General features: G+C 35.3%; 2 protein-coding genes, 1 non-coding gene and 1 pseudogene across 3 annotated transcripts; 3 read left to right on the top strand and 1 right to left on the bottom strand.

Moving 5' to 3' along the window:
- Positions 1 to 5,065: 5,065 nt before the first annotated feature.
- LOC139845078 (lysine histidine transporter-like 8) lies at positions 5,066 to 7,543 on the top strand. Its single transcript, XM_071835301.1, has 4 exons — positions 5,066 to 5,567; positions 6,005 to 6,438; positions 6,559 to 6,690; positions 6,813 to 7,543. The coding sequence occupies exons 1-4, from the start codon at positions 5,162 to 5,164 to the stop codon at positions 7,299 to 7,301; spliced, it is 1,461 nt and encodes a 486-aa protein (XP_071691402.1). The 5' UTR covers positions 5,066 to 5,161; the 3' UTR covers positions 7,302 to 7,543.
- A 5,509-nt stretch (positions 7,544 to 13,052) lies between these two features.
- Positions 13,053 to 15,280, top strand: LOC139845138 (lysine histidine transporter-like 8; annotated as a pseudogene).
- A 4,749-nt stretch (positions 15,281 to 20,029) lies between these two features.
- LOC139842609 (uncharacterized) lies at positions 20,030 to 22,258 on the top strand. The gene is made up of 3 exons (XM_071832729.1): positions 20,030 to 20,575; positions 21,301 to 21,719; positions 21,826 to 22,258. Exons 1-3 carry the CDS (start codon positions 20,030 to 20,032, stop codon positions 22,256 to 22,258), a joined length of 1,398 nt encoding a protein of 465 aa, XP_071688830.1.
- Positions 20,387 to 20,493, bottom strand: LOC139845653 (small nucleolar RNA R71). Its single transcript, XR_011758419.1, has one exon. It is a non-coding gene; the product is annotated as a small nucleolar RNA R71 (small nucleolar RNA).
- Positions 22,259 to 25,465: the final 3,207 nt, after the last annotated feature.

Raw genomic sequence — 25,465 nt, 5'->3', positions numbered from 1 at the left:
ACTAATTGACGCGAATCCTAAAGATAGATCTATTGGGCCTAACGAACTCCATCCAAAGTATCGGATGCTTTAGTACTTCGAATTCGTTTTTATCATTTCCGAAAGATTTTACGGAATGATAGGGGATATTCTTATATGCATCTTGTTAATGTCGGTTACCAGGTGTTCACCATATGAATGAATTTTATCTCTATGTATGGGATGTATATTGAAATATGAAATCTTGTGGTCTATTATTATAATTTGATAATATATAGGATAAACCTATAACTCAGCAACATTTTTGTTGACGTTTTAAGCATGTTTATTCTCAGGTGATTATTAAGAGCTTCCGCTGTTGCATACTAAAATAAGGACAAGATTTGGAGTCCATGCTTGTATGATATTATGTAAAAACTGCATTCAAGAAACTTATTTTTGATGTAATATGTTCTTATTGTAAACCATTATGTAATGGTCGTGTGTAAACGGTATATTTTAGATTATCATTATTTGATAATCTACGTAATGTTTTTTAAACCTTTATCGATAAAATAAAGGTTATGGTTGTTTTAAAAATGAATGCAGTCTTTGAAAAACGTCTCATATAGAGGTCAAAACCTCGCGACGAAATCAATTAGTATGGAACGTTTATAATCAATATGAACGGGACATTTCAATATTTTCAGAGTAAATTGCGGAATTAAATTTTTGAGCTTCTTTTGACAGATTTCCTTGTGCTATATTAGCCATAGAATATCTAGATCTTTGCGCTTCTTTTTCTGGAGAATATCATTTTGGTGGGACACCTATTGGCTCTTTGAGGTAGAACATATCATTGGGTGGTTTCATCGTAATTTGAGTCACGTTGTTCCTCTTAAGTTTGATGCTCATTATTTGAGGAGGTTTCAGTGGTCTCATGGTTTGGTGAAATGGTTTCTATAGGCTCGGGGTTTAGTATTGGTTCGGAGCCTATTGGCTCAGGGTTTGGTATTGGCTCAGGATTTGGTATTGGTTCGGGGTCTACTGGTTTAGGGTTTGGTATTGGTTCGGGTTCTTGTGTTTGAGGTGGTACCCATGTCATCCAACAAAGAGTGTCATTACCTTCGTTCTCCCCCTCACTCGTGAGTTGGGTATCATAATAATATTCGGTTTCAACAAAGTCGTAATTCATTATAGTAAAAACATGACGTCTTTTTGGACTATAACACCGATATCCTTTTTGGTTTATTCCATAACCAACCATGACACATTTTTTCGCACATGGATCAAGTTTGGTACGCTCATGTTTTGGAATATGGACAAAGACCGTGCACCCAAATATTCGTGGTTCAATGCTAAATGAAGTCAGAAGGGTATGAAATTGAGAAAGAGTATCTTTCGGGGTTTTCGTGCCCAAAACTTTAGTAGGTAGTCGGTTAATGAGGTAGGTAGCGGAAGCAAGAGCTTCGGGTCAAAAACTTTTCAGAACTTTTGATTCAATTAATAATGCTCTTGTCATTTCTAAGAATAGTCGATTTTTCCGTTCGGCTACTCCGTTTTGTTCGAGAGTATGAGCACAAGATGTTTGGTGAATAATCCCTTTATCTTCACAAAATTGTTTCATTGATGTATTGACAAACTCACCCCCATTATCAGATCTTAAAATTTGTATATTTTTGTTAAATTGAGTTTGTATCATTTTATAAAAAAGAGAAATTTTTTTGAAAACTTCTGACTTGTGAGTTAAAAAATAAATTCAGGTCATGCGTGAATAGTCATCAATAAATAAGACAAAGTATCAGAAATTTCTTCCCCCAATAACCGGTGTAGGACCCCACACATCAGAATGGACTAAAGCAAAAGGGACTTCTTTTCTAGTGTTACTAGGTTTAAACGTATTTCGGTGACTTTTAGCCAAAATACAAGTTTCACAATTTAAAGTGATATTAGAAGGAAAAAGACTTGGAAATAAAGAGTGTAAGTATCTGGCAGATGGGTGACCTAACCTCCTATGCCATAGCCAAGCTTCCCTCGTAGGTGTTCCGTGAGCAAGCATCACGGTACCTTGTTGGGTTACTTCGTTCACATAGTACAACCCACCTCGTTCGGTACCAAGTCCAATAATTACCCCAGTCCTGATATCTTGAAGGATACAGAATGTGGGGTGTAGTAAAACGGAACAATTTAATTCCTTTGTAATGTGACTAACGGATAATAATTTGTGAGATATGGTTGGAATATATAAACAATTGGATAATTTTATAGTCGGAGTAATATCGATTTTCCCTCCCCCTTCTACTTGTACAATGCCCCCGTTAGCCGTTTGAATATTATTAACCTGAGGTTTTGATGTGGAACAAAAATTCGATTTTTCAAAGGTCATGGTGTGAGTCGAACCGCAATCAAAAATCCATTCATTACTTTTTTCATTGTTTGAAATCATATTAGCTTTTCCTGTAGAACCCGAGCTATTGATTAAATGTTTAAAGATAGTGTTTTGGGCTGGTCTAAAAAGATCTTGGGCCTGAATATTTTTGGCCAAATCATTTGTATTCATAAGCCCATCACTATTGATTTTCTCAATCCTACTTGTTTTAAGGCCCACCTCTTTCAAGCCCATTTCACCCTTTCTCTTTTCTTCATTAATTAAAAAATATTCCTTTTCTTTTTAAAAAAAACCGTAAGTCTGAAAATCATCTTTTTTATTTTCTTTATTTATTAGAAAATCCTTCTTTTTATTCATCTCATACGCTTGATATTTGGGAACACAAACGGGCACAACTTTTTGAGGCTTTTCTTTGGGGTTCGTTCCATCTATGGTTTCACCTGCAATCTCATCTAGATCTTGCAAAGGGTGAAACCGATTATGGTTCCTACAACTTTGTTTCTCCCTTTTTTTGATTAATTGATTCTGTTTCCTCCCATCGATTAACTTTTTCAAATTAGGGTTTAAGAGATTTATCCCTTTCACCCTTTTGGTCGATTTCTGCAACGAATAGGAGTTAAAGGGTAGAGGTTTACCTCTTGTAGTGCCGTTGCCAGCGGTGACTTCTTGATTGTCGCCGGAGACTCCATGGTTTCTGCCGGCTTCCTCTGCCATCACAACTCTGCCAAATTTCGATTTGTGCCACCAATTAGGATACCCAAGAAGCTTATAACAATTAATTATTTGTGTGTCCTGGTATTCTACAATAGACGCAACTCAGTGGTTGTGGTGGGCGATGGTGGTTCATGGTGACGGTTTTTGATTCGATAGGTGTTTGACACAGAGCATCCATGTAAGTTACTTTGCTACCGTCTTTGTTTGACATGGCAGCTTGATTAGTAACTTTAACCTAATTTAAGAAGCCAATTTTTTGCTTCTTCAATATTAAGCTACCGTCGATTATTGACATGGCAGCTTGATTTGATTCTGGTAGATGATTGAAGCTAAAACCGGCTGTATTGATCCCTTGATCTACACCGTTAGCTCTGATACCATGATAATTAAGAGAATTTAATTATGTAAATATGATTTGTATTGATCAGTTTAATGTGAGCTTTGAATTGATACAACTGTTACAGTTTTTACAAGTGTAAGTGTGTTTATATACACTTAGGACCTTAACAGCTAATTCTAGTTTGAGGTTAGGCTCCATTGAACTTTTGGAACCACCTCTACAAATAAGGAAATATGCTGTTTTGGCTTGGGGCTTGTAGCCGTTGAATCTGTGCAGAATCTGGTTGCCTTGTGACTTGTACAAATCAGGAAATGATGAAGGAACCCTTCTGATCCTAAAGTCAACTTACCATAAAAGGTAAGTTGACTATTCTTGACTTTTTCTTGAACGCATTCTAACAATCATAACATCATTAGCATGCTATATATATAGAGTATTCAAGTACTTAAATTGTGTCATGGATTATGGTATCACTTATACTGAGTTTCCTGATCATAGAAGGATATTCATATGCGAATTGAATTACCAACATCAAAGATCATTCACTCTGACCCGAAAATTTTAGGTACAATAATGTATACCGAAAAGTCTTTCACCTAATGTTACATCTTTTCGAGTGTCAGATTTTCCCGCCAATTTTAAGGGTTGCATCCTTTCATTATTCAACCACAAATATAACATAATTATATGGCACTATACTTTTAAAATTAACAAACATAAAAAACGCACATTCTCTCTAATACTTCATATTTAAATTGCTTGCATGCTATCAACTCTCGTTCTTGTCGTATTCTAATTATAATTTCGAAAGCTCGAGACTTAAGGTGTGTTTGATAAAACTGAATTATTTAACGCTGAATGGTTCGGAATGTAAATGATTCAAAGTCTCTGAATAAAGTGTGTTCTGAATGAAAATAAACTATTTCATAATCATTTTGAATGAACTATATAAATTGAGTAAAATTACTTTATGAACGTGTTACACGAATAAAAACTTCAATATAATTGTTGGTTAAGTGTTCTGGATATGATTTGAGGGGGATATTACAGAAAATTTAGGTACTCAATGGTTAAGAGAGTGTTTCAGTTTTGAATTATAAACCAATCAACACCATATGTCATTCAGAAGTTAGAAATAAACACGCTAAATGCTGAATGATTCCTTTTCATTAAAATACAAATAAACACACCTTACATGATCGAAATAGAAAGTAATTTATAATTCAAGAACCAATTGTACTATCAATTTTAACCATAATTTTTTCACAGTTGTACACTAGTAGTTATTAAAAAAAAGGTAAAATGGTTTATAAAATTATTTTGATGGTGAACGGTGAATGAGTAAACGTCACATTCCATATTAAAAAAAGGAAAGCTCGATGCATGTGGACGGACCTGTCTCAGTAATAATTTTATTATTTTAAAATTCATAAAATAGAATTTATTTCATAACAGAAGGTGAGTGCGTAAGCTTGTATTGCATTCATACGTCACTTGCTATGTTCACGGGCGCGTACGATTTTTCACCTAAAATTGACGAAATCGCCACAACTCATAACTACAAATTAGCGGCACGTTTACGTTGACAATGAAGTCATCAAGTTAAGTATATAATGTTTTATTCGCCTTCATTATTTCTTCATTATTAACAACCATCAAATTAATTCACTTTCTAAAAACACACATAACAGAGAACAACATCTGCATTAATCAATTACCACACTTCACAAATTCTGTTCAACTAACAGATCAACCAATCTATGGATAACAGGATTCATATACTGAACGATGAAGATGAGATCGTAAGCATGCGAATACCGGATGATAAGCACACCATAACTTCAGAAATTGAGCGGTCCAATTCCAAGGAAGAACATAATGGAATCATAATTAACCAATCACCACCAGACGATTGGTTTCCAATCACGCAATCGATAAGAGGGAATTCGTGGACCGCAACGTTTCATTTGATTTCTTCAGGAATTGGAATCCAAACACTTTCGCTCCCACTCGCCTTCGTATTCCTTGGCTGGTTTTGGGGCATTTTCTGTTTATCTGTTACTTTTATATGGCAGCTCTACACAATTGGATTGCTTGTGAGTTTGCATGAATCTGTTCCGGGTACTCGTTACAGTCGATACCTTCAACTTTCTGTAGCTGCATTTGGTATGTATAAAAGCATCCCTTTGTTATTATTATTATTATTATAAATTATAATAATTGACTTTTTCGCCTCATTTATACATCAATTCACATGCCGCTTTCCTATCTTTTCTTTTAGCTCCGGAAGTCCCTTGATTTTACAAATGTTGCCTTGGTGGTCCTTCTGTCTATTTTTCGTTAAAAATGTCCATTAAGTGCCCGTCGTTTAATGATGTTTAATTTATCTTAAACGACATCACGTGATAGTAATTAACGGACATTCTTGAAAAATAGACGGAAGGACCACCAAGATAACATTTTTAAAATCAAGCAACCACCGGAGGAAAATAAGGCAGGGACGCGACATGCGAATTGAGGACCACCGGCAAAAAAAGTTTAATAACTGACTTAAAAACTAATTTATGCGAAACTAACATGATATATGTCAAATGACGTTTCAGGTGTTAAAATGGGGAAACTTTTTGCACTTTTCCCAGTGATGTATCTATCAGGAGGTACATGTGTGTTGCTCACAATCTCGGGTGGTGGGGCCATGAAGCTATTCTATCGAATCATGTGTGACGATTGCTCTTCGAAAAACCCTTTGACAACAACACAGTGGTTCTTGGTTTTCGTATGTTTGGCAATTTTCGTGTCCTTATTTTGTCCAAACTTGCATTCGGTATCACTCGTCTCATTTCTAGGAGCAGTCATGGCTGTTAGTTATTGTACAATCTTATGGATACTTTTCGTCGCTAAAGGAAGAGCTGATGATGTTGTTTATGATCCATCAGAAGCTGTTTCTTCAGATGCTGGCCGAGCTCGAAGTATTTTGTATGCTCTTGGGCTCATTGCTGTTGCATTCAGAGGCCATAATGTTGTGTTAGAGATTCAGGTAGTTTTAACAAACTATTCCATATGTATTATAAGCATCATTTTAATTGTTAATCATAACATAATAACACAATCAATGTATATATGCTGATTAACAAGTTACTTAATTTTGTTGTTATAGGGTACAATTCCATCAACCCCGAATCGTTCCTCGACAAAAGTGATGCGAAAAGGAGTTGTAGCATCTTATCTCATTATTGCAATGTGTTTCTTTCCTGTTGCAATTGTTGGATATTGGGCATTTGGAAACAAGGTAATTAATTACTTGGTCAAATTTACTACTTTTAATGAATTAATCAACCAAAAATGTACCCTAGTCATATTTCATTTTTCATTATCTTGTAGTACTAATTGCTAAAATTATTATGATTGTAGATTCCAGTCACCACCGGAATGCTAATCGCACTGTCAAAAACACTTCATCACCAGACCTCAAAACCATTACTCGGTCTCATATACGCGCAAGTTATCATAAGTTGTATAACCGCTTTCCAAATCTACAGCATGGTTGTTTTTGACAACTTGGAGCGTGCGTACGCAAAAATAAAACATCAAGAATGCCCAAACTTGATCCGTAAGGGGATCAGAATTTTGTACGGAGGCTTTACTTTCTTTATATCGGTTGCATTCCCATTTTTGCCAAGTTTAGCGTTACTGATTGGAGGTATTGCGCTGCATTTGACATTTGGGTACCCGTGTCTTATGTGGATCGCGATCAAGAAGCCGCCAACGAAATCGTTAAGGTGGTGGGTTAACATTGTGCTTGGTTGTTTAGGGACTGGATTAAGTTTGTTAGTGATTGTTGGTGCGGTTTGGAACTTGGTTTGTAGGGGTTTAGATGCCAACTTTTTTCATCCACGTTAACTTAGATCTTTTGGTTCAAACTAGAGACACAACCATGTTTTTTCATTTTTTTATACTTGTAAATTAGATAAACAAATTCTCAATTTTAATTATAAATGGTTTATTACTCTAGATTACATGACTAGGCCCAATGATTTGTTCATTCTATTATTCTGGGTTGTTAATAATTTTTTTTTTCCTTCTAGCTAGCTCTTATGGACCCACACTCTTTCGTCTTCTTAATTTTCTTTACATGGACCAATTCATATTTCTACTTTCCAACATTCAACATACTTTATTGCGTGGACCCTTTCCACCGACGACAAATGAAGAGCTCCTACCGACACTGTCATATGAATTTAAGAAATGACACTCCCAACGACCAGGCCCGGCCCAAAGGAGAACAAAGTGTACAATTGTTCAGGGCCCATTATATTTGAAGGGCCCAATATTTTTATCACACATTTTATTATTATTATTAAGCCAAAAATTCTAACCGACTTTATTACTAGTTACCAGGACCGATCCTGAATATTTGAATGCCCTGGGCGATATGGTTAAATGATGCCCCTACTAAGATTATGAGCTAAACTTTAGATATAGAAAAAACGTAGCACGTAGAGCTTATCACAATTAAACTACTCTGTCCCAATTTAATGGTCAACTTAGTATACATGCTACTTGATTTTATATTTTAAAAACTACAACCGTAATATTTATATTCATACCCTATTATAAATGGGAGGTGATTTTCACACACCACTTTTTGATCAATTTATATGTTTGTCTCATAAATTCACAGTTATACCCCTGAATTAATCTAAGGAGTTGAACTTATAATATTATTCTAAATATAATTAATGGTATAATAGTAATTAGGTGTAGATGAAATTAAAAAATGGTGTATGACGATCATCTCCCATTATAAATACTTAAACAAATATTATATATTTCATTATATAAATCAGTTAATCTTATATTAATAATAATATGTATATTCGTTACATGTGAAGTATAAGACCAATTATCCATTTGTTTTGCTAAATCTAAAGTACAAGACGCTTTACTTGTATATACACATTCAAAATATCAAAGTGCTAAAATGAAAAAGGTTTATATTTAGAAGGTGAGAGATACAGTTTATTGAGGTCTAATTTTAAAATTCAGGTATAGTGTAGGGGACCTTTGTGATAATTTAATCATCTCTCTCATCTAGATCCACTAAATAAACAGACTAGAATTTCAATTCGGGTTTTCTCATTCCGCCATTAATATCCTAATAGAAGCTACCATAAATCCGTTGAATACGTTGCTAAATGATGCCCCCTAACATTTGCTGCCCTGGGCGGTCGCCCAGTCTGCCCTGGTGCAGGACCGGCCCTGCTAGTTACGAGACATTTAAATGGGAAAGGGAAGTCAGCTTCAAGGAATTCAGGTCCAAATTTTTTCCATTCAACATGGACCATTACTTAGAGCCTTTCATACGAGTATGTAAGTTAAAAGCTCGTAAAAGTTATTAAAAAAAAAAAATTGTGGAGCTCGAAGGCACCGGGGCCGGATGGTTTCAACTTTAAATTCTACAAAAAAATTTGAAGTATTATCAAAGATGATCTTGTAAATGCACTTGATTGGTTTTGGAGATTTGGAGAGATTTCAAAAGGATGTAATGCGTCTTTCATCACATTAATCCCGAAAAAGGCTGATGCGCTTAATTTTGCAGACCTATAGGCATATTAGCCTTATTGAGAGTTATTATAAGATCATTGTGAAACTTCTCTCGACTAGAATTAGGAAAGTTATTCCGAATCTCTTAGGTGTTAAGCAAAGTGCCTTTAAAAAAGACGGGTATATTCTAGACAATGCCAAGAAGATGAAGAGAATAGTGTTCAAAGTCGACTTTGAAAAAGATTTCGATTACCTATATTGGGATTTCTCAATGGAGGTCATGACATGTATGGGTTTCAGAGAGAGATGGAATAGATAGATTTTGGCTTGTCTTAATTCAGCCTCGATTTCGGTTCTATATAATGGCTCTCCAACTAGGGAATCTGGTATGAGATGGGGGTTAGACAAGGAGATCCTCTATCTCGCGGCGGAGGGGTTAAACTTGCTTATGAAATCGGTAATTATTGTGTGGCATGCAAAGTTGCAGGGTCTTCATGCGTACCGAAATCGATAGACGTGGTATTGATTTACATACAGTTAGGTGTCCATTATGCGATGAAGATTTAAAAAACCTTGGATCATGCTTTATTTAGCCGTAAGAACGTGGCTGATATTTGGCTTCGGATATACAATTTGTGGTGTTTGGATCTTCCTGTTAATATGGGCTGCAAAAGATGCATTTAAATGTTTTGTCCGAGTCCAGTTTATTTAGATATCAAGTCTAATAATATGATCTCTTAGAAAACTTTAGAAGCAACAACATTATCATTCAGCAACAATTTCAAAACAACAAGGGTAGTTACAAAATGTGTAAGTATTTAAAAAAAATAATATTACATCAATTTAAGCAAATAATGTAGTCCTATGTGAAGATATGATCGAGTTCCCACGCCATGACTGAATGATGTGATCCTTAAAAAGGAATTTCATAGTCAACAACGTTTAAATTTATATGAAGATGACCTGCAGCGAAAAAGAGATATAATAAGCAAACCAACATAAGAAAACCAAACTCAGTAGAAAGGTAAGCAATACAAAAAGCAACAAAAAGACGACATGTTAACAACATGTAAACAACAAAAGGAAACACATTTTCCAGTCAAACTGTAACACTAAGAAAATGAATAGCAGCTCTTAACAATCATAGACGGCGAACAAACTTACCTTAGAATAACTAAATTCGAATGAATTCAAACGACCTACAAAATGAACAAAAAAAAAAAAAAAAGAACCAAATAAGTTGCTGACTAAGCAAAAGATAAAAATTAACAAACAAAAAAAAAAAAAACACTTGTTGGACAACAATGGCACTAAATACCGTAAAAGTGACAAGAAAAAATAAATGAAAACAATCAGAAAAATTTGTAAGCCTATTTAGAAAAGAGCGAAACAGTAATAACGATAAGTTCTTAAAAAAGCAACAAAAGAAAACGCTGTAAACATGCAACTAATAAACGCCATTTTTTTAGTAAAGTGAAAAAAATGATACATGTTATGCGAATAAGATAGCATAGGCGGAGCCAATAGACTGGCCAAAGCTGGCTATGCCACCCTCAACAAATTTAAAAGGCCAATTAGTATATATTACGTAGTATTTAGTATTCTGGGCCATCAATATTATATTAAGAAGCCTCCTTAACTAGTTAACTGGTCCATAGTAATTAAAGCCCAAAATATTGATATAAAACATAAACTATACCTACCATCAACTTATACCATCAACTTATAATTAAAGAAAAGGTAATTCCAACTCAGTTATGTAAATTACTCACAATTAGGTCTCTGTGCGAAAATTCAAGGTTAGTTTTTCTTCTTTCTTTTCTTCCTTTTTTATTCAACGATGTTTATGTTCCATTAAGTAAACCCTATTTATTAGATTAACTATTACGAATAAATACAATATAGTTAAGATTTTATTATTATTGTGATATTGTGATTGATGTAGGCATGTAGCTTTTTGTTTAACGCTGTTATTTTATTACTATTTGAAATATTATGTTACTCAATCAGAAAGCGGACAGACATGAAGAAATTTGAATATATTATTGAATTATAGTTTTGAAAAACTCATCTATGAAGTATTAGTGTAATTCGTATGGTTATATTTAATAACAGTGTTGCTATTGTTTTAGTAATACATCAGTATGATGCGAAGAATTTTTTTTTATTACTATATAAGTAGTGCATATGCCACCCTTAATGATAAATTCCGTCTCCACCACATGTCACTAAACAACTTAAAGGATACATGAAACATCTAAAACAATTAGTAACCTCTTCAGTAGCGGTAGTAGCTGCGAATATGTTTTCATTATTTTTGTTGTTTAATAGTGACTGGGTTATGATAGTAGCATTCGAATATTACCTGGAATTGGTTACAGAAGTTTCTAATGGGCAGCAAGTTTATAGGACATGAACTACAAACGACAAAGGCTCAGATAAGTGGGTAAAATCAACAATGAGAATAGGTATCACAGTGGCTGCAAACTGTAAGTTGTTAACCAAAGTACGAAACTATTTTAACTCATTTGTTGACCCATGCCAACTTCTATAAATTAATCATCAAAGCCTTTTTATTAACCTTCTATTTAGAGATAACACTCTTTATAGTTAGGAGTTGTGAGCATCTTTAATCACAATCATTAATACAAATTAGTTTTTTGCCCCGCGCTTTCGCTGCGGGTTGGTTTAAAAAAAAAAAAAAGTACTGTAGCCACAGTAGCGGGTATTCGGGTCGGGTTGGTGGAGCGGGTCAAGGGGGATCCGGATGGTATTGAGTTAGTGGTTTGGGGGTGTTGGGCAAATCATGTTTTGAAAAAAAAAAAAGTTACTATTAACGCATGGTGTCAACCAATCATAGGTTGACACCATTTACCACAATTAAATATATGTATAATGTATCGTGTGACTAAAGAAAACCCCTCAAAAATTGCTTTGCCAATCTTTGTGGTCCTCTTTCTGGCTCAGACATATACATAAACTAGGCAACTGTAAAACAATCGCCATGGATGCATTCCGGAGACTTCCCTGCCAAGATACGAAAACATTTAATCAATTTACTTACGTCACGTGCAATATGTTTATCATCACAACCTAGTTCTTTATAGCATACAAAATAGAGAAGTCTATAATAACAACATCAAAATACCCTTTAAGCAACAAAATAATGGTGTGAATGGTAATCGTATAGTTTCTAATGATATAATTATAATTAATTATCTTAGAAAACAGGACGGTGACTGCAATCCATATGTTACCACACCAACATATGATCCGAAAACATATCACCATGGTTGCAATATAGATATTGCCGCGCCAAGATATGATCCTTTTTCCCTTGTAAGGCTCAAGTTATAAGGGATTCTATCGTTTTGCAAGTAGACAACAGATGTTATTGTAACAACATGGAGCTGCAACAACATATTAACAATAGCAGCAGAATACGTATACCTTATAACACGCATACAGTTTTAACAGAAACTTAGATACAATTAACGAACAAAGAAAAACACACATTCTCTCTAATACTTCGTATTTGAAATTGTCTGACTGCAATCAACTCTCAAGTCTCGTCCTTGTCGTATTTTAATTACAATTTCAAAAACTCGAGGCTTAAGTAGTTTAAATATTTAATTGAAAAAGTAATTTATAATTAAGAATCAGTTGAACTATCAATTTTAACTCTAACCTTTTACAGGTGTACAATAGTAGTTATTAAAAAAAAAAATGTTAAAATGGTTCATAAATTTATTTTGACGGTGAATGAGTGTAAACGTCACATTCCATATGAAAAAGTGAAAGCTCGATGCATGTGGACCTGTCTCAGTAATTTTATAATTTTTAAAATTAATAATAAAATAGAATATATTTTCTAACAAAGGTGAGTGCGTACGTAAGCTTGTACGTATTGCATTCATACATCACTTGCTATGTTCACGGGCACTCGATTTTTCACCTAAAAAAATTGACCAAAAGGCCACAACTCATAACTACTAGTACAAATTAGCGAGCCATTTACGTTGACAATGAAGTCATCAACCATTTTAAGTTAACTATATAATGTTTTATTCGCCTTCATTATTTCTTCATTAACAACCATCAAATTACATCACTTCCTAAAAACACACATAACAGAGAACGACATCTGCATTAATTAATTACCACACTTCACAATTTCTGTTCAACTAACAGATCAACCAATCTATGGATAAAAGGATTCATATAGTGAACGATGAAGATGAGATCGTAAGCATGCGAATAACGGATGATAAGCACACCATAACTTCAGAATTTGAGCGATCGGATTCCAAGGAAGAACAAAATGGAATCATAATTAACCAATTACCACCAGACGATTGGTTTCCAATCACCCAATCGATAAGAGGGAATTCGTGGACCGCAACGTTTCATTTGATTTCTTCGGGAATTGGAATCCAAGCACTTTCGCTCCCACTCGCCTTCGTATTCCTTGGCTGGTTTTGGGGCATTTTGTGTTTATCTATTGCTTTTATATGGCAGCTATACACAATTGGTTGCTCGTGAGTTTGCATGAATCTGTTCCGGGTACTCGTTACAGTCGATACCTTCAACTTTCAGTAGCTGCATTTGGTATGTATAAAAGCATCCCTTTGTTATTATTATAATAAAATTGATAATTGACTTGTTTTGACTCGTTCATACTGAATTCGCATGCAGCTTTCGTATCTTCTCTTTTAGCTCCGGAAGTCCCTTAATTTTACAAAAGTTGCCTTGGTGGTCCCTCTGTCTATGTTTCGTTAAAAATGTTCATCAAGTGCCAGTCATTTAATGACGTTTAATTTATCTTAAACGACATCACGTGATGGCATTTAACGAATATTCTCGGAAATTAGACGGAAGGACCACCAAGATAACATTTTTAAAATCAAGCAACCACCGGAGGAAAATAAGGCAGGGACGCGGCATGCGAATTGAGGGACCACTGGCAAAAAAAGTTTTATAACTGACTTAAAAACTAATTTATGCTCAACTAACATGATATATGTCAAATGACTTTTCAGGTGTTAAAATGGGGAAACTTTTTGCACTTTTCCCAGTGATGTATCTATCAGGAGGTACATGTGTGTTGCTCACAATCTCAGGTGGTGGGGCCATGAAACTATTCTATCGACTCATGTGTGACGATTGCTCTTCGAAAAACCCTTTGACAATGACACAGTGGTTCTTGGTTTTTGTCTGTTTGGCAATTTTTGTCTCCTTATTTTGTCCAAACTTGCATTCGGTATCACTCGTCTCGTTTCTAGGAGCTATCATGGCCGTTAGTTATTGTACAATCTTATGGTTACTTTTCGTCGCTAAAGGAAGAGCTGACGATGTTGTTTATGATCCATCAGAAGCTGTTTCTTCAGATGCTGGCCGAGCTCGAAGTATTTTGTATGCTCTTGGGCTCATTGCTGTTGCATTCAGAGGCCATAATGTTGTGTTAGAGATTCAGGTAGTTTTAACAAACTATTCCATATGTATTATAAGCACCATCTTAATTGTTAATCATAACATAATAACACAATCAATGTATATAGCTGATTAACAAGTTACTTAATTTTGTTGTTATAGGGTACAATTCCATCAACCCCGAATCGTTCCTCGACAAAAGTGATGCGAAAAGGAGTTGTAGCATCTTATCTCATTATTGCAATGTGTTTCTTTCCTGTTGCAATTGTTGGATATTGGGCATTTGGAAACAAGGTAATTAATTACTTGGTCAAATTTACTACTTTTAATGAATTAATCAACCAAAAATGTACCCTAGTCATATTTCATTTTTCATTATCTTGTAGTACTAATTGCTAAAATTATTATGATTGTAGATTCCAGTCACCACCGGAATGCTAATCGCACTGTCAAAAACACTTCATCACCAGACCTCAAAACCATTACTCGGTCTCATATACGCGCAAGTTATCATAAGTTGTATAACCGCTTTCCAAATCTACAGCATGGTTGTTTTTGACAACTTGGGGCGTGCGTACGCAAAAATAAAACATCAAGAATGCCCAAACTTGATCCGTAAGGGGATCAGAATTTTGTACGGAGGCTTTACTTTCTTTATATCGGTTGCATTCCCATTTTTGCCAAGTTTAGCGTTACTGATTGGAGGTATTACGCTGCATTTGACGTTTGGGTACCCGTGTCTTATGTGGATCGCGATCAAGAAGCCGCCAATGAAATCGTTAAGGTGGTGGGTTAACATTGCGCTTGGTTGTTTAGGGACTGGATTAAGTTTGTTAGTGATTGTTGGTGCGGTTTGGAACTTGGTTTGTAGGGGTTTAGATGTCAACTTTTTCCATCCACGTTAACTTAGATCTTTTGGTTCAAACTAGAGACACAACCATGTTTTTTCATTTTTTTATACTTGTAAATTAGATAAACAAATTCTCAATTTTAATTTGTTCATTCTATTATTCTGGGTTGTTAATGATTTTTTTTTCCTTCTAGCTAGCTCTTATGGACCCACACTCTTTCGTCCTCTTAATTTTCTTTACATAGACCAATTCATATTTCTACTTTCCAACATTCAACATACTTTATTGTGTGGACCCTTTCCACCGACGACAAATGAAGAGCTCCTACCGACACTGTCATATGAATTTAAGAAATGACACTCCCAACGACCAGGCCCTGCCCAAAGGAGAACAAGGTGTACAATTGTTCAGGGCCCGTTATATTTGAAGGGCCCAATATTTTTATCACACATTTTATTATTATTAAGCCAAAAATTCTAACACACTTTATTACTAGTTACTAGACATTTAAATGGGAAAGGGAAGTCAGCTTCAAGGAATTCAGGTCCAAATTTTTTCCATTCAACATGGACCATAACATGGACCATAACTTAGAGCCTTCCATACGTAGTATGTAAGTTAAAAGCTCGTAAAAGTTTAAAAAAAAATTGTGCAGCACGAAGGCACCGGGGCCGGATGGTTTCAACTTTAAATTCTACAAAAAAATTTGAAGTATTATCAAAGATGATCTTGTAAATGCACTTGATTGGTTTTGGAGATTTGGAGAGATTTCAAAAGGATGTAATGCGTTTTTCATCACATTAATCCTGAAAAAGGCTGATGCGCTTAATTTTGGAGACCTATAGGCATATTAGCCTTATTGAGAGTTATTATAAGATCATTGTGAAACTCCTCTCGACTAGAATTAGGAAAGTTATTCCGAATCTCTTAGTTGTTAAGCAAAGTGCCTTTAAAAAAGACGGGTATATTCTAGACAAGGCCAAGAAGATGAATAGAATAGTGTTCAAAGTCGACTTTGAAAAGGATTTTAATTACCTATATTGGGATTTCTCAATGGAGGTCATGACATGTATGGGTTTCAGAGAGAGATGGAAGAGATAGATTTTGGCTTGTCTTAATTCAGCCTCGATTTCGGTTCTATATAATGGCTCTCTAACTAGGGAATCTGGTATGAGATGGGGGTTAGACAAGGAGATCCTCTATCTCGCGGCGGAGGGGTTAAACTTGCTTATGAAATCGGTAATTATTGTGTGGCATGCAAAGTTGCAGGGTCTTCATGCGTACCGAAATCGATAGACGTGGTATTGATTTACATACAGTTAGGTGTCCATTATGCGATGAAGATTTAAAAAACCTTGGATCATGCTTTATTTAACCGTAAGAACGTGGCTGATATTTGGCTTCGGATATACAATTTGTGGTGTTTGGATCTTCCTGTTAATATGGGCTGCAAAAGATGCAGTTAAATGTTTTGTCCGAGTCCAGTTTATTTAGGTATCAAGTCTAATAATATGATCTATTAGAAAACTTTAGCAGCAACAACATTATCATTCAGCAATAATTTCAAAACAGCAAGGGTAGTTACAAAACGTGTAAGTATTTAAAAAAATAATATTACATCAATTTAAGCAAATAATGTATTCCTATGTGAAGATATGATCGTTTTCCCACGCCATGACTGAAAGATGTGATCCTTAAAAAAGAATTTCATAGTCAACAACATTTAAATTTATATGAAGATGACCTGCAGCGAAAAAGAAATATAATAAGCAAACCAACATAAGAAAACCAAACCCAGTAGAAAGGTAAGCAATACAAAAAGCAACAAAAAGACGACATGTTAACAAAATGTAAACAGCAAAAGGAAACACATTTTCCAGTCAAACTGTAACACTAAGAAAATGGATAGCAGCTCCTAACAATCATAGACGGCGAACAAACTTACCTTAGAATAACTAAATTTGAATGAATTCAAACGACCTACAAAATGAACAAAAAACAACAGAACCAAATAAGTTGCTGACTAAGCAAAAGATAAAAATTTACAAAAAAAAAAAAAACATTTGTTGGACAACGATGGCACTAAATACCGCAAAAGTGACCTGAAAAAATAAATGAAAACAATCAGAAAAATTCGTAAGCCTATTTAGAAAAGAACTAAACAGTAATAACGATAAGTGCTTAAAAAAGCAACAAAAGAAAACGCTATAAACATGCAACTAATAAACGCCATTTTTTTAGTAAAGTGAAAAAAATGATACATGTTATGCGAGTAAGATAGCATAGGCGGAGCCAATAGACTATCCAAAGTTGGCTATGCCACCCTCAACAAATTTAAAAGGCCAATTAGTATATATTACGTACTATTTAGTATTTTGGGCCATCAATATTATATTAAGAAGCCTCCTTAACTAGTTAACTGGTCCATATTACTTTAAAGCCCAAATATTGATATAAAACATAAATAATACCTACCATCAACTTATAATTAAAGAAAAAGTTATTCCAACTCAGTTATGTAAATTACTCACAATTAGGTCTCCGTGCGAAAACTCAAGGTTAGTTTTTCTTTTTTCTTTTCTTCCTTCTTTATTCAACGATATTCAACGATGTTTATGTTCCAATAAGTAAACCCTATTTATTAGATTATACTATTACGAATAAATACAATATTGTTAAGATTTTATTATTATTGTGATTGTGATTGATGTAGGCATGTAGCTTTTTGTTTAACGCTGTTATTTTATTATTATTTGAAATATTATGTTACTTGATATTGCTCTATTTATACACGTTTTATCTCGCAATACTCCCTCATTTCATTCGGTTTTGTGGATCATTGGGGCCGAAAGTTGATCATTTGCGCTAAAGTGTCGGTTCAAGGCTAAAAGCTTGATTTGGTGTAAAATTGACCAAGTCTTGATCAAAAGTGGCAAAGAAAATGGCAAGTGCAGAAATCAGCTCCAAAAGCGCCGCACCTAAGATAAGAGCGCTGCTCCTGATGACCAAAAGCGCCGCACCTCAATGAAAAGCGACGTTCTTGAACACGTTTTGGCACCATTTTCCACCAGTGGCGAAAAACGCCGTTCCTCATTGCCAAAAGCGCCGCTCCTGATATAAAAGTGACGCTCTTCGTCACAAAGCGCTGCTCCTGAATAAATCCAAAAGCGCCGCTCCTGAGCCAAAAGCGGTGCTCCTGTCGCTGTTCAGCCCAGAATTTTCAGCACTATAAAAGGAAAGAGATGAGACCATTTTGAAGAGAGCTGCAATTCCAAGTCCAATTTTCATTTCCAAAACCCTAATTTCATCATCTATTGGAGTTTGAAGGTGAATTAAAGGAGGCAAGCTCAAGTTCCATCAATATTTAGCTCTAGATCTTCTTCTCTTTGTATTTGGGTTGTAATCTCCACCTTACTTTCTCTAGTTTTGAATTAAATACTTGTAATAACTCAATATGATGTTAATTTGTGTTTCAATGCTTATGATTAGTGTAATCTTAGCCATGCTTGGCTAATTTGATTGTGTTTGCTTATCTATGAATCTCTAATGCAAGGATTTGCCCTATAATCAATTGAATGAAGTTGTTTGAATGAAATACATAAACAAGTGTTATTGTGTTAGCTATAGATCCATTGCTATGCATTTGTTTTAGGCTTTACTTTGATTACATAGATTGTGTAGCGCTCTTAGTGATTTGAGAAGTGAATCAATTTATGCTTCAACACCTTGTGTGATCTAGAAACTAGATTAAGGATTTCAAGTGATTGCGTTTTTTTTTTATTTATCTAAGTTGGTTTTCAATTGGTCTTTAGTCAACATAGTGGTGTTCAATTATCTTAAGTGATTTTGATAGTTGAAGGGTGTTAAGTGATTTCAACCCAAGCATAATCTTAATAACCAATCATGCTTAACTTGATCTTAGAATGCAATGTTTATGTGAGTTCGCAAAGTGTAATTTGATTAAGGTTTGGTAGTAATGCTAAACAATTAATAGTTCAATAACTAATGCGATAGCAAATTGGGTAAAACGGGGCAATCCAAGCATAGAGAAGATTAGGTAAGTGAACACTACTTAGTTAATTGATTTAGTTCTTAATATTTCGTTACTTGCTACTAGTTTTAATTGCTAAGTTTAAGTTTGTTTACTTGTGCACGTCTTAGTTGTTTATTCCCCCAAATCAAACAAACCCTTGGACAATTAATAGTTACACTTATTTAACTTGCATCGCTCTCTTGGGACGAACTTGAAACGAATACTTACATAAAAAGTGCTATAATAACCGGGTTCTAAGTGCTCGTTAGTTGTGTGTGCTTATTTGTAGTGTTTGATTCTTGTATAAATTTTGAGGGTAATTGATGTATTGTTTCGCACGCATCACACTTTCTTGGCGCCGCTACCGGGGAGCGGTTTGCTAAGTTGGATTTTTGTTTTAAGCTATTGATTGTTCGAACCTTTTGTAAGGGTTTACCCTTACAAAAGTTACTTTTTTCATTTTTATATTTTATTTTGTATTCGGAAAACCGTTTGTGTTGTGATTGAAGGATAGGTACTTTGGTGTATGAAAACAAGATCCCACAAGGATCAAGAGTTTACACATCCATTTTTTCGATCCGGAGAAACACGTGCACGGGGTTTACGAGCGTAGAGTAGCAAGGGTATTAAAAAGAAATTTCGAAGCTTTACCATTTTGTTTAAACGAGATGGATCATAACGGTCAACCAATTCACTATGAAGAGGGTAATTCGATTGGTCATGGTCTACCGGTTAATTAAGAGCAACTAGATGATCCAAATGACACGCTGATGTGGAACACTAGGTTGGTTGCACCCACCTTGGTGCCTCCGGCTATTACAAAACCACCAATTGGAGCCGATAATAGGAAGATTGAGGGAAACTTTTTCACAATGATCAAGGATATGCTATTTCATGGCTTGATAGATGAGAATCCGTTTGAACACATTCAACAATTTAACGACATTTGTGATATCTATAAGAACAAGGATGTGTGCGATGATGTTTTCAAGTTAAGGGCATTCCCCTTTACACTTCAAAGAGAGGCGAAAATATGGTTAAGGAACTTACCTTCCGATTCGATTAGGAGTTTTCAAGATTTAACAGATGCGTTTATCAAGCACTTCTTTCTGCCATCAAAGGTGGAACGACTTAGGATGGGAATTAATGGATTCACTCAACGGAGTGATGAGACTTTGTATGACGCATGGGTATGTTTCAAGAAGATGCTAAGAGCTTGCCCACCACATGGTTTGAGTAAAAAGGAGTACATCAACACGTTCTACCGGGGTACTAATGCTTTGACTAAGCAATATCTTCATTCATCTTCGGGTGGAGTATTTATGTATAAATCGCCAAATGCGGCTGAAACTTTGCTAGAGGAAATCTCGATTAATACATATGAATGGGCACCTTCACCGCGAGATTTACCAAGGAAAAGTGTAGCACAAGTAGAGAATGATAATGGGAAGTCACACTTGCAAGCTTAAATAATCAATTTCAAATGTATGAGAAAGAGTTGAAAAAGCTACAATAATCAATCGTCGCAATGCAAGAAGGTTGTCAACGATGCGAAGGGCCACATCTCACAAAGAATTGTCCCCAAATTACTCAATGCAACCATATTGATTTAGATGACATTCCCATGAATTCAGATGCTCATGTCAACTACGTGAGTAATCAAAACTATCAACGGGGTGGAACATCAAACCAAGGCTACTACAATCATAATCAAAAGCAAGTCTCGTTCAACAATCAAACCAATACACCATTCGGATTTACAAACCAACACCGAAACCAAAGTTACAACAACAACTATAACCAAAGAAACAACAACTTCCAATACCAAAACCAACAACCTTACAACAACCAATCCAAATCGAATTATTAAAACAACCAAGGTTATAGTCAACCGTAAAATAACCAAGGTTACAATCAACAACCTCAACAAAACACTCAACAATCCCAACCTTCGAAGAGCCTAGAGGAGATGATGCAAAATTATATCAAGAAGATGGAATCGACCTAAGCTTTTCTAACAAAAGAGAATGAGTTCTTGAAGCAACAAATACGAAACCAACAAACTTCATTTCAAAATTTTGAGAGCACCGTTGGAAGACTTTCAAATCAAGTTGTCGAAAGACCACAAGGAACTTTACCTTTAAACACTCAAGTTAACCCAAAAAACAACCGAAACAACCAACACTCCCAACAAAACCAACAAAACAATAACACGAGAGTTATTCCTATCGAGAGCAACACTCCCAGCCAACACAACAACCAAGCAAGTTCATCAAATCCCAATAATAATTATGCTCAAGTGAATTCGATTGCTTCAATTGAAGAGGAGGATCAAACCGATTGTCCTCATGTTTTTACGTTCGATGTTGAAGAGGACAAGTTTGAGTTTAATGAAACATTGGAAATCGATACAATGGATTTTGGGGTATTCACATTTTTGAATGATTCGGAAGAGGCAAAGTTCATTCCCTTTCAAGTTAAAATTGTAATGTCCATGGAGGCTACCGAGTCGACATGCAAGGAATTAAAGGGTGGTGATTTTGAGAAAATCAATTGGGAAAGGTAGAAAAGGTTTAAATGCAAAGAAGCAAAAGAACGAGGTTGAGGTTTATGCTACATCAATCAAGGAGAAAAATGAGACACCGGTCTCACATCCTCAACCATTACCTCCTACACATCTAAAGGATGTGAATTGTAAGTCAACTCTACCCGATAATGAAAACATTTATATTAAACTCCCCCTGGCAGAGGTGCTTGAGAATATGCCCAATTATGGAAAATTTTTGAAGACACTCATGGCCAAAAAGGGAGATGTTGAGCAATCATCCACCACTTTCTTGAAAAAGGAGTGTGATGAGATTTTAAAGAAGTGTAACCTGCCAACAAAAATGGGTGATCGCAGACCTTTCCTTATCCCATGTAATGTGAACGGGTCAGAGATGTTTACATCTTTAGCCGACTCGGGGGCTAACATCAATTTTATGCCCTATTCTATTTAGCAAAGACTTAGCTTAGGTGACCTTTCACCCACTACAATGGGAGTTAAGTTGATTGACCAATCCATTAGCTCTAGTGTGGGGATCGCCGAGGACCTAATAGTGAAAGTAGGGGACATGGAATTTTCAATTGATTTTGTCATTGTCGATATTAAGGAAGACCCGGTAGTACCCCTTATTTTGGGAAGGCCATTCTTGGCAACCGCAGGTTCTTTTTTTGACTTTAGAACCGGAAAATTGACGCTTAGAGATAAGGGTAAATGCATGATTATACGAAACAAATATGTTAAATTGTCACCAACCCCCTTGACCACACCACAAATTGTTGCTAGTGTGTAATGCATCACAAGCACAAAACAAGTTAGTTCATTAACTAAGTGTGGTGAGGGATTGACCAAAGGAACTCCAAGTAAGCCCAAAAATCAAATTGACATTATTGATAAGTCCTTGAGGAAATTGTATGAGCGGGTACATCGGGCTTCATCCAAAAAGGATGAACATTTGAGAAAATGCCTAGTTTCAAACTTGTCAAAATATGAAAAATTCAAACTCAAGGAGTTAATTAATGAAGCTAAAGTAACAAACGATTGGTTAGTGTTAATGGTAGATGATGGTCGTCATGCGAATGTTTCCCTTAGTTCAAAAGGGGGGAGGTTTACCACCCCAGGATTAGTTGAAATTTCAAGAGGAAGGGAGTCGGGTGATAGAATCGTTAAAAAACTTTTCGCAATCGTGTACATAACTTCTTTTAGTTGCATTGCATTTAGGATTATATGATATTCCTTTTATTAGTTGTATTTGCATGTAGTTGCATTTCATGCATATGGGTAAACTGGAAAATACCAAAAATAGTTTATGAACGGGTCAAAATGGACTTTAAACTGAAAATCTGCATTCAGGTACAAAAGCGGCACTTTTGCTATTAATAGCGGAGCTCCTGTTTCAAAAAGCGACGCTTTTACTTGTGTTTTGGGATAAAAATGGACAGTAAGGAAGAGTGACGCTTTTGTCTCTTAAAAGCGGCGCTTTTGTCCTCCAGGAACGACGCTTTTGAATTAAAAGCGGAGCTCCTGGACATGTGTACATAAACTTCCTGCACGACCAAAAACCTCACTTTTTCACCCAAAACTCATCTTTTCTCTCTAATAGCGGCGTTCCTAAACCCTAATCGACCCTAATCACCACCAAACTTCAAATTTCTTCAATTTTCTTGCAAATCTTCAAACATTAACAGGGGGAAAAGTAAGAATCCATCACTTAAATTCAATCTTTAACATGATTTTTGTCATTTTTACTAATTTTCTCTTTATACTTGATTTGTTTATTATGCTTGATTAATGATGTTAATTGTCGAATTGTTGATGAATCTAGGTTACACTGATGTTTATTAACATGATTTGCATGATTATTTACATCATTTTTTGGAGTAACGGTCCTTATATATCGTATTAACAATCGAAATATGGTCGAAAGAAAAAATCTCTATTTGATAGGGCGAAGAAATAGAGTTATCATCCCACTCGAATCAATTCAACAAGATGAGAACCAACTAATACCTTCATATAATTTTATTATATAAATAAATACATAATTATTATATATATAAATATTTAACTAATAAAATAAATAAAAAATAATAATAAAATCTAAAATAATATTAAGAATAAGAAAATTACTGAAATTCTAGGGTTCATCCAATTTGGAGGTTTTTGATTATGGGTCAAATTGGAGTGATAATTGATGTTGTTAATGCTTAATTGATATGTTGCCATGATTAACTTGCTTTGAATTCATCTTTCATGCTTGTATGAATTGAAATTGCAAATTAGGGTTCTTAAGTTTAAGGTTTGACTTGGTTTGACCAATCTAAACATGTGATTAGTGATGTTGTACTTTTTGCAGCCTATGAATGTTATAACATGAAGAATTGCGATAAATTGATGAATGCTCTTTGTCTTAGCCAAATTTTGAACGAATTAAACTTTGACTAGGGTTGACTTTTTGCAATTGGTTCATGTTGACCATGTTTGACTGAGTGAAGCTTAATGATTGATGATAATGCATGTTTAGCTTATGATATTACATATGATTTGACATTTGATTCCATGAGCTAAATATTGCAACTTTTTGAAGAATTTGAGATTGTGCCAAGTAGATTATCCTTGTTTGATTTCATGCTTTACCATGCGTAATTGCACTTGTTTTAGTCATGTTTGACTTGCATGATACAACTTGTTGTGAATTATTGGAATCAACTTGATGATGATGATGATTGAAACTTGAATGCAAATTGTCTATATGCTAACCTATACCTCTCAACAATGCTTTTCTTGTTTGTCTTGTTTTGTAGACTAACGAAACCCAAAGAACACACGGTGCAACTGGAAGTGGCACAAAATGACAAAAGATAATTGGAGTGAAGGGTAAAGGAAAGCGACAAGCACCACCTCAGGAACATCATGAAGAAGAAGAAGAAACGATGATCCCTGAGGACATCCAAAGACTTTCATCGGACCCATGGTTACAACAAATTTTGATGACTGAGCGCTATAGATCGGGCCTTGAATTCAGGCTTAGGGATGAATTCTACCCGGGCAAATACATTGATTGGTCCCCCTTGGATGAAGCGGGTATGCGTGAAGAGTGTGAGAGCCTGTTTAAGGTTGATTTCAAGGGTTTAGAACTTAGCCCTTGGATCCCTCTTTTTAACTTGAATAAACCGTTTACATTGTCCCCGCCTTAGAGTTCACATCCACCTTAAGGGTCAACTTTAGGGTAGAATCAATCAATTTCCCAACTTACATGCACTTTTACCTTGCAGGAAAACCCCGAAGCATGAGCATGCTTCAATTCATAAAGGCCTTAGGAATCTACCGCGAATTTCGAAACCATACTGAAATCCTTTGGAACTATCTTTGTGCATGCGAAATCCCCTCCACCAACAATAAAGATTTTGACTATCCTGGTGTTTGGCATCAAATTAGCACCGGACCATTTAGCCCAGGCAAGACCGTGGCTGATACTTTGGGAACCATACCACTTTGGGTCATAGCCCGTTTTGTTGCTAATACAGTGAACTACCGTTATCATAGCAATGAAAAATTGTCTTATTTGGACATTTGGCTTACCGACTGAATCTTTAACAAGGCCCACGTTCACGTCCCACACATAATAGCCGATTATCTATTTGATAAACATGAGAACAAGGGT

The sequence above is a fragment of the Rutidosis leptorrhynchoides genome, chromosome 4 (assembly GCF_046630445.1).
Source record: "Rutidosis leptorrhynchoides isolate AG116_Rl617_1_P2 chromosome 4, CSIRO_AGI_Rlap_v1, whole genome shotgun sequence".
NCBI lineage: Eukaryota > Viridiplantae > Streptophyta > Magnoliopsida > Asterales > Asteraceae > Rutidosis > Rutidosis leptorrhynchoides.
Note: the sequence above shows the minus strand (reverse complement) of the source record. Positions and strands in the feature narration are given on the sequence as shown.

What these genes read in the sequence shown, in the direction of transcription:
- LOC139845078 (XM_071835301.1), top strand. Translation starts at nt 5,162, where the DNA reads ATGGATAACAGGATTCATATACTGAACGATGAAGATGAGATCGTAAGC. An exon ending in ACTTTCTGTAGCTGCATTTG is followed by an intron (nt 5,568 to 6,004) that starts GTATGTATAAAA and finishes ATGACGTTTCAG; the next exon opens with GTGTTAAAATGGGGAAACTT. An exon ending in ATGTTGTGTTAGAGATTCAG is followed by an intron (nt 6,439 to 6,558) that starts GTAGTTTTAACA and finishes TTGTTGTTATAG; the next exon opens with GGTACAATTCCATCAACCCC.
- LOC139842609 (XM_071832729.1), top strand. Translation starts at nt 20,030, where the DNA reads ATGTGGAACACTAGGTTGGTTGCACCCACCTTGGTGCCTCCGGCTATT. An exon ending in TTCATTCATCTTCGGGTGGA is followed by an intron (nt 20,576 to 21,300) that starts GTATTTATGTAT and finishes GAGTTCTTGAAG; the next exon opens with CAACAAATACGAAACCAACA. An exon ending in AATGATTCGGAAGAGGCAAA is followed by an intron (nt 21,720 to 21,825) that starts GTTCATTCCCTT and finishes TGGGAAAGGTAG; the next exon opens with AAAAGGTTTAAATGCAAAGA.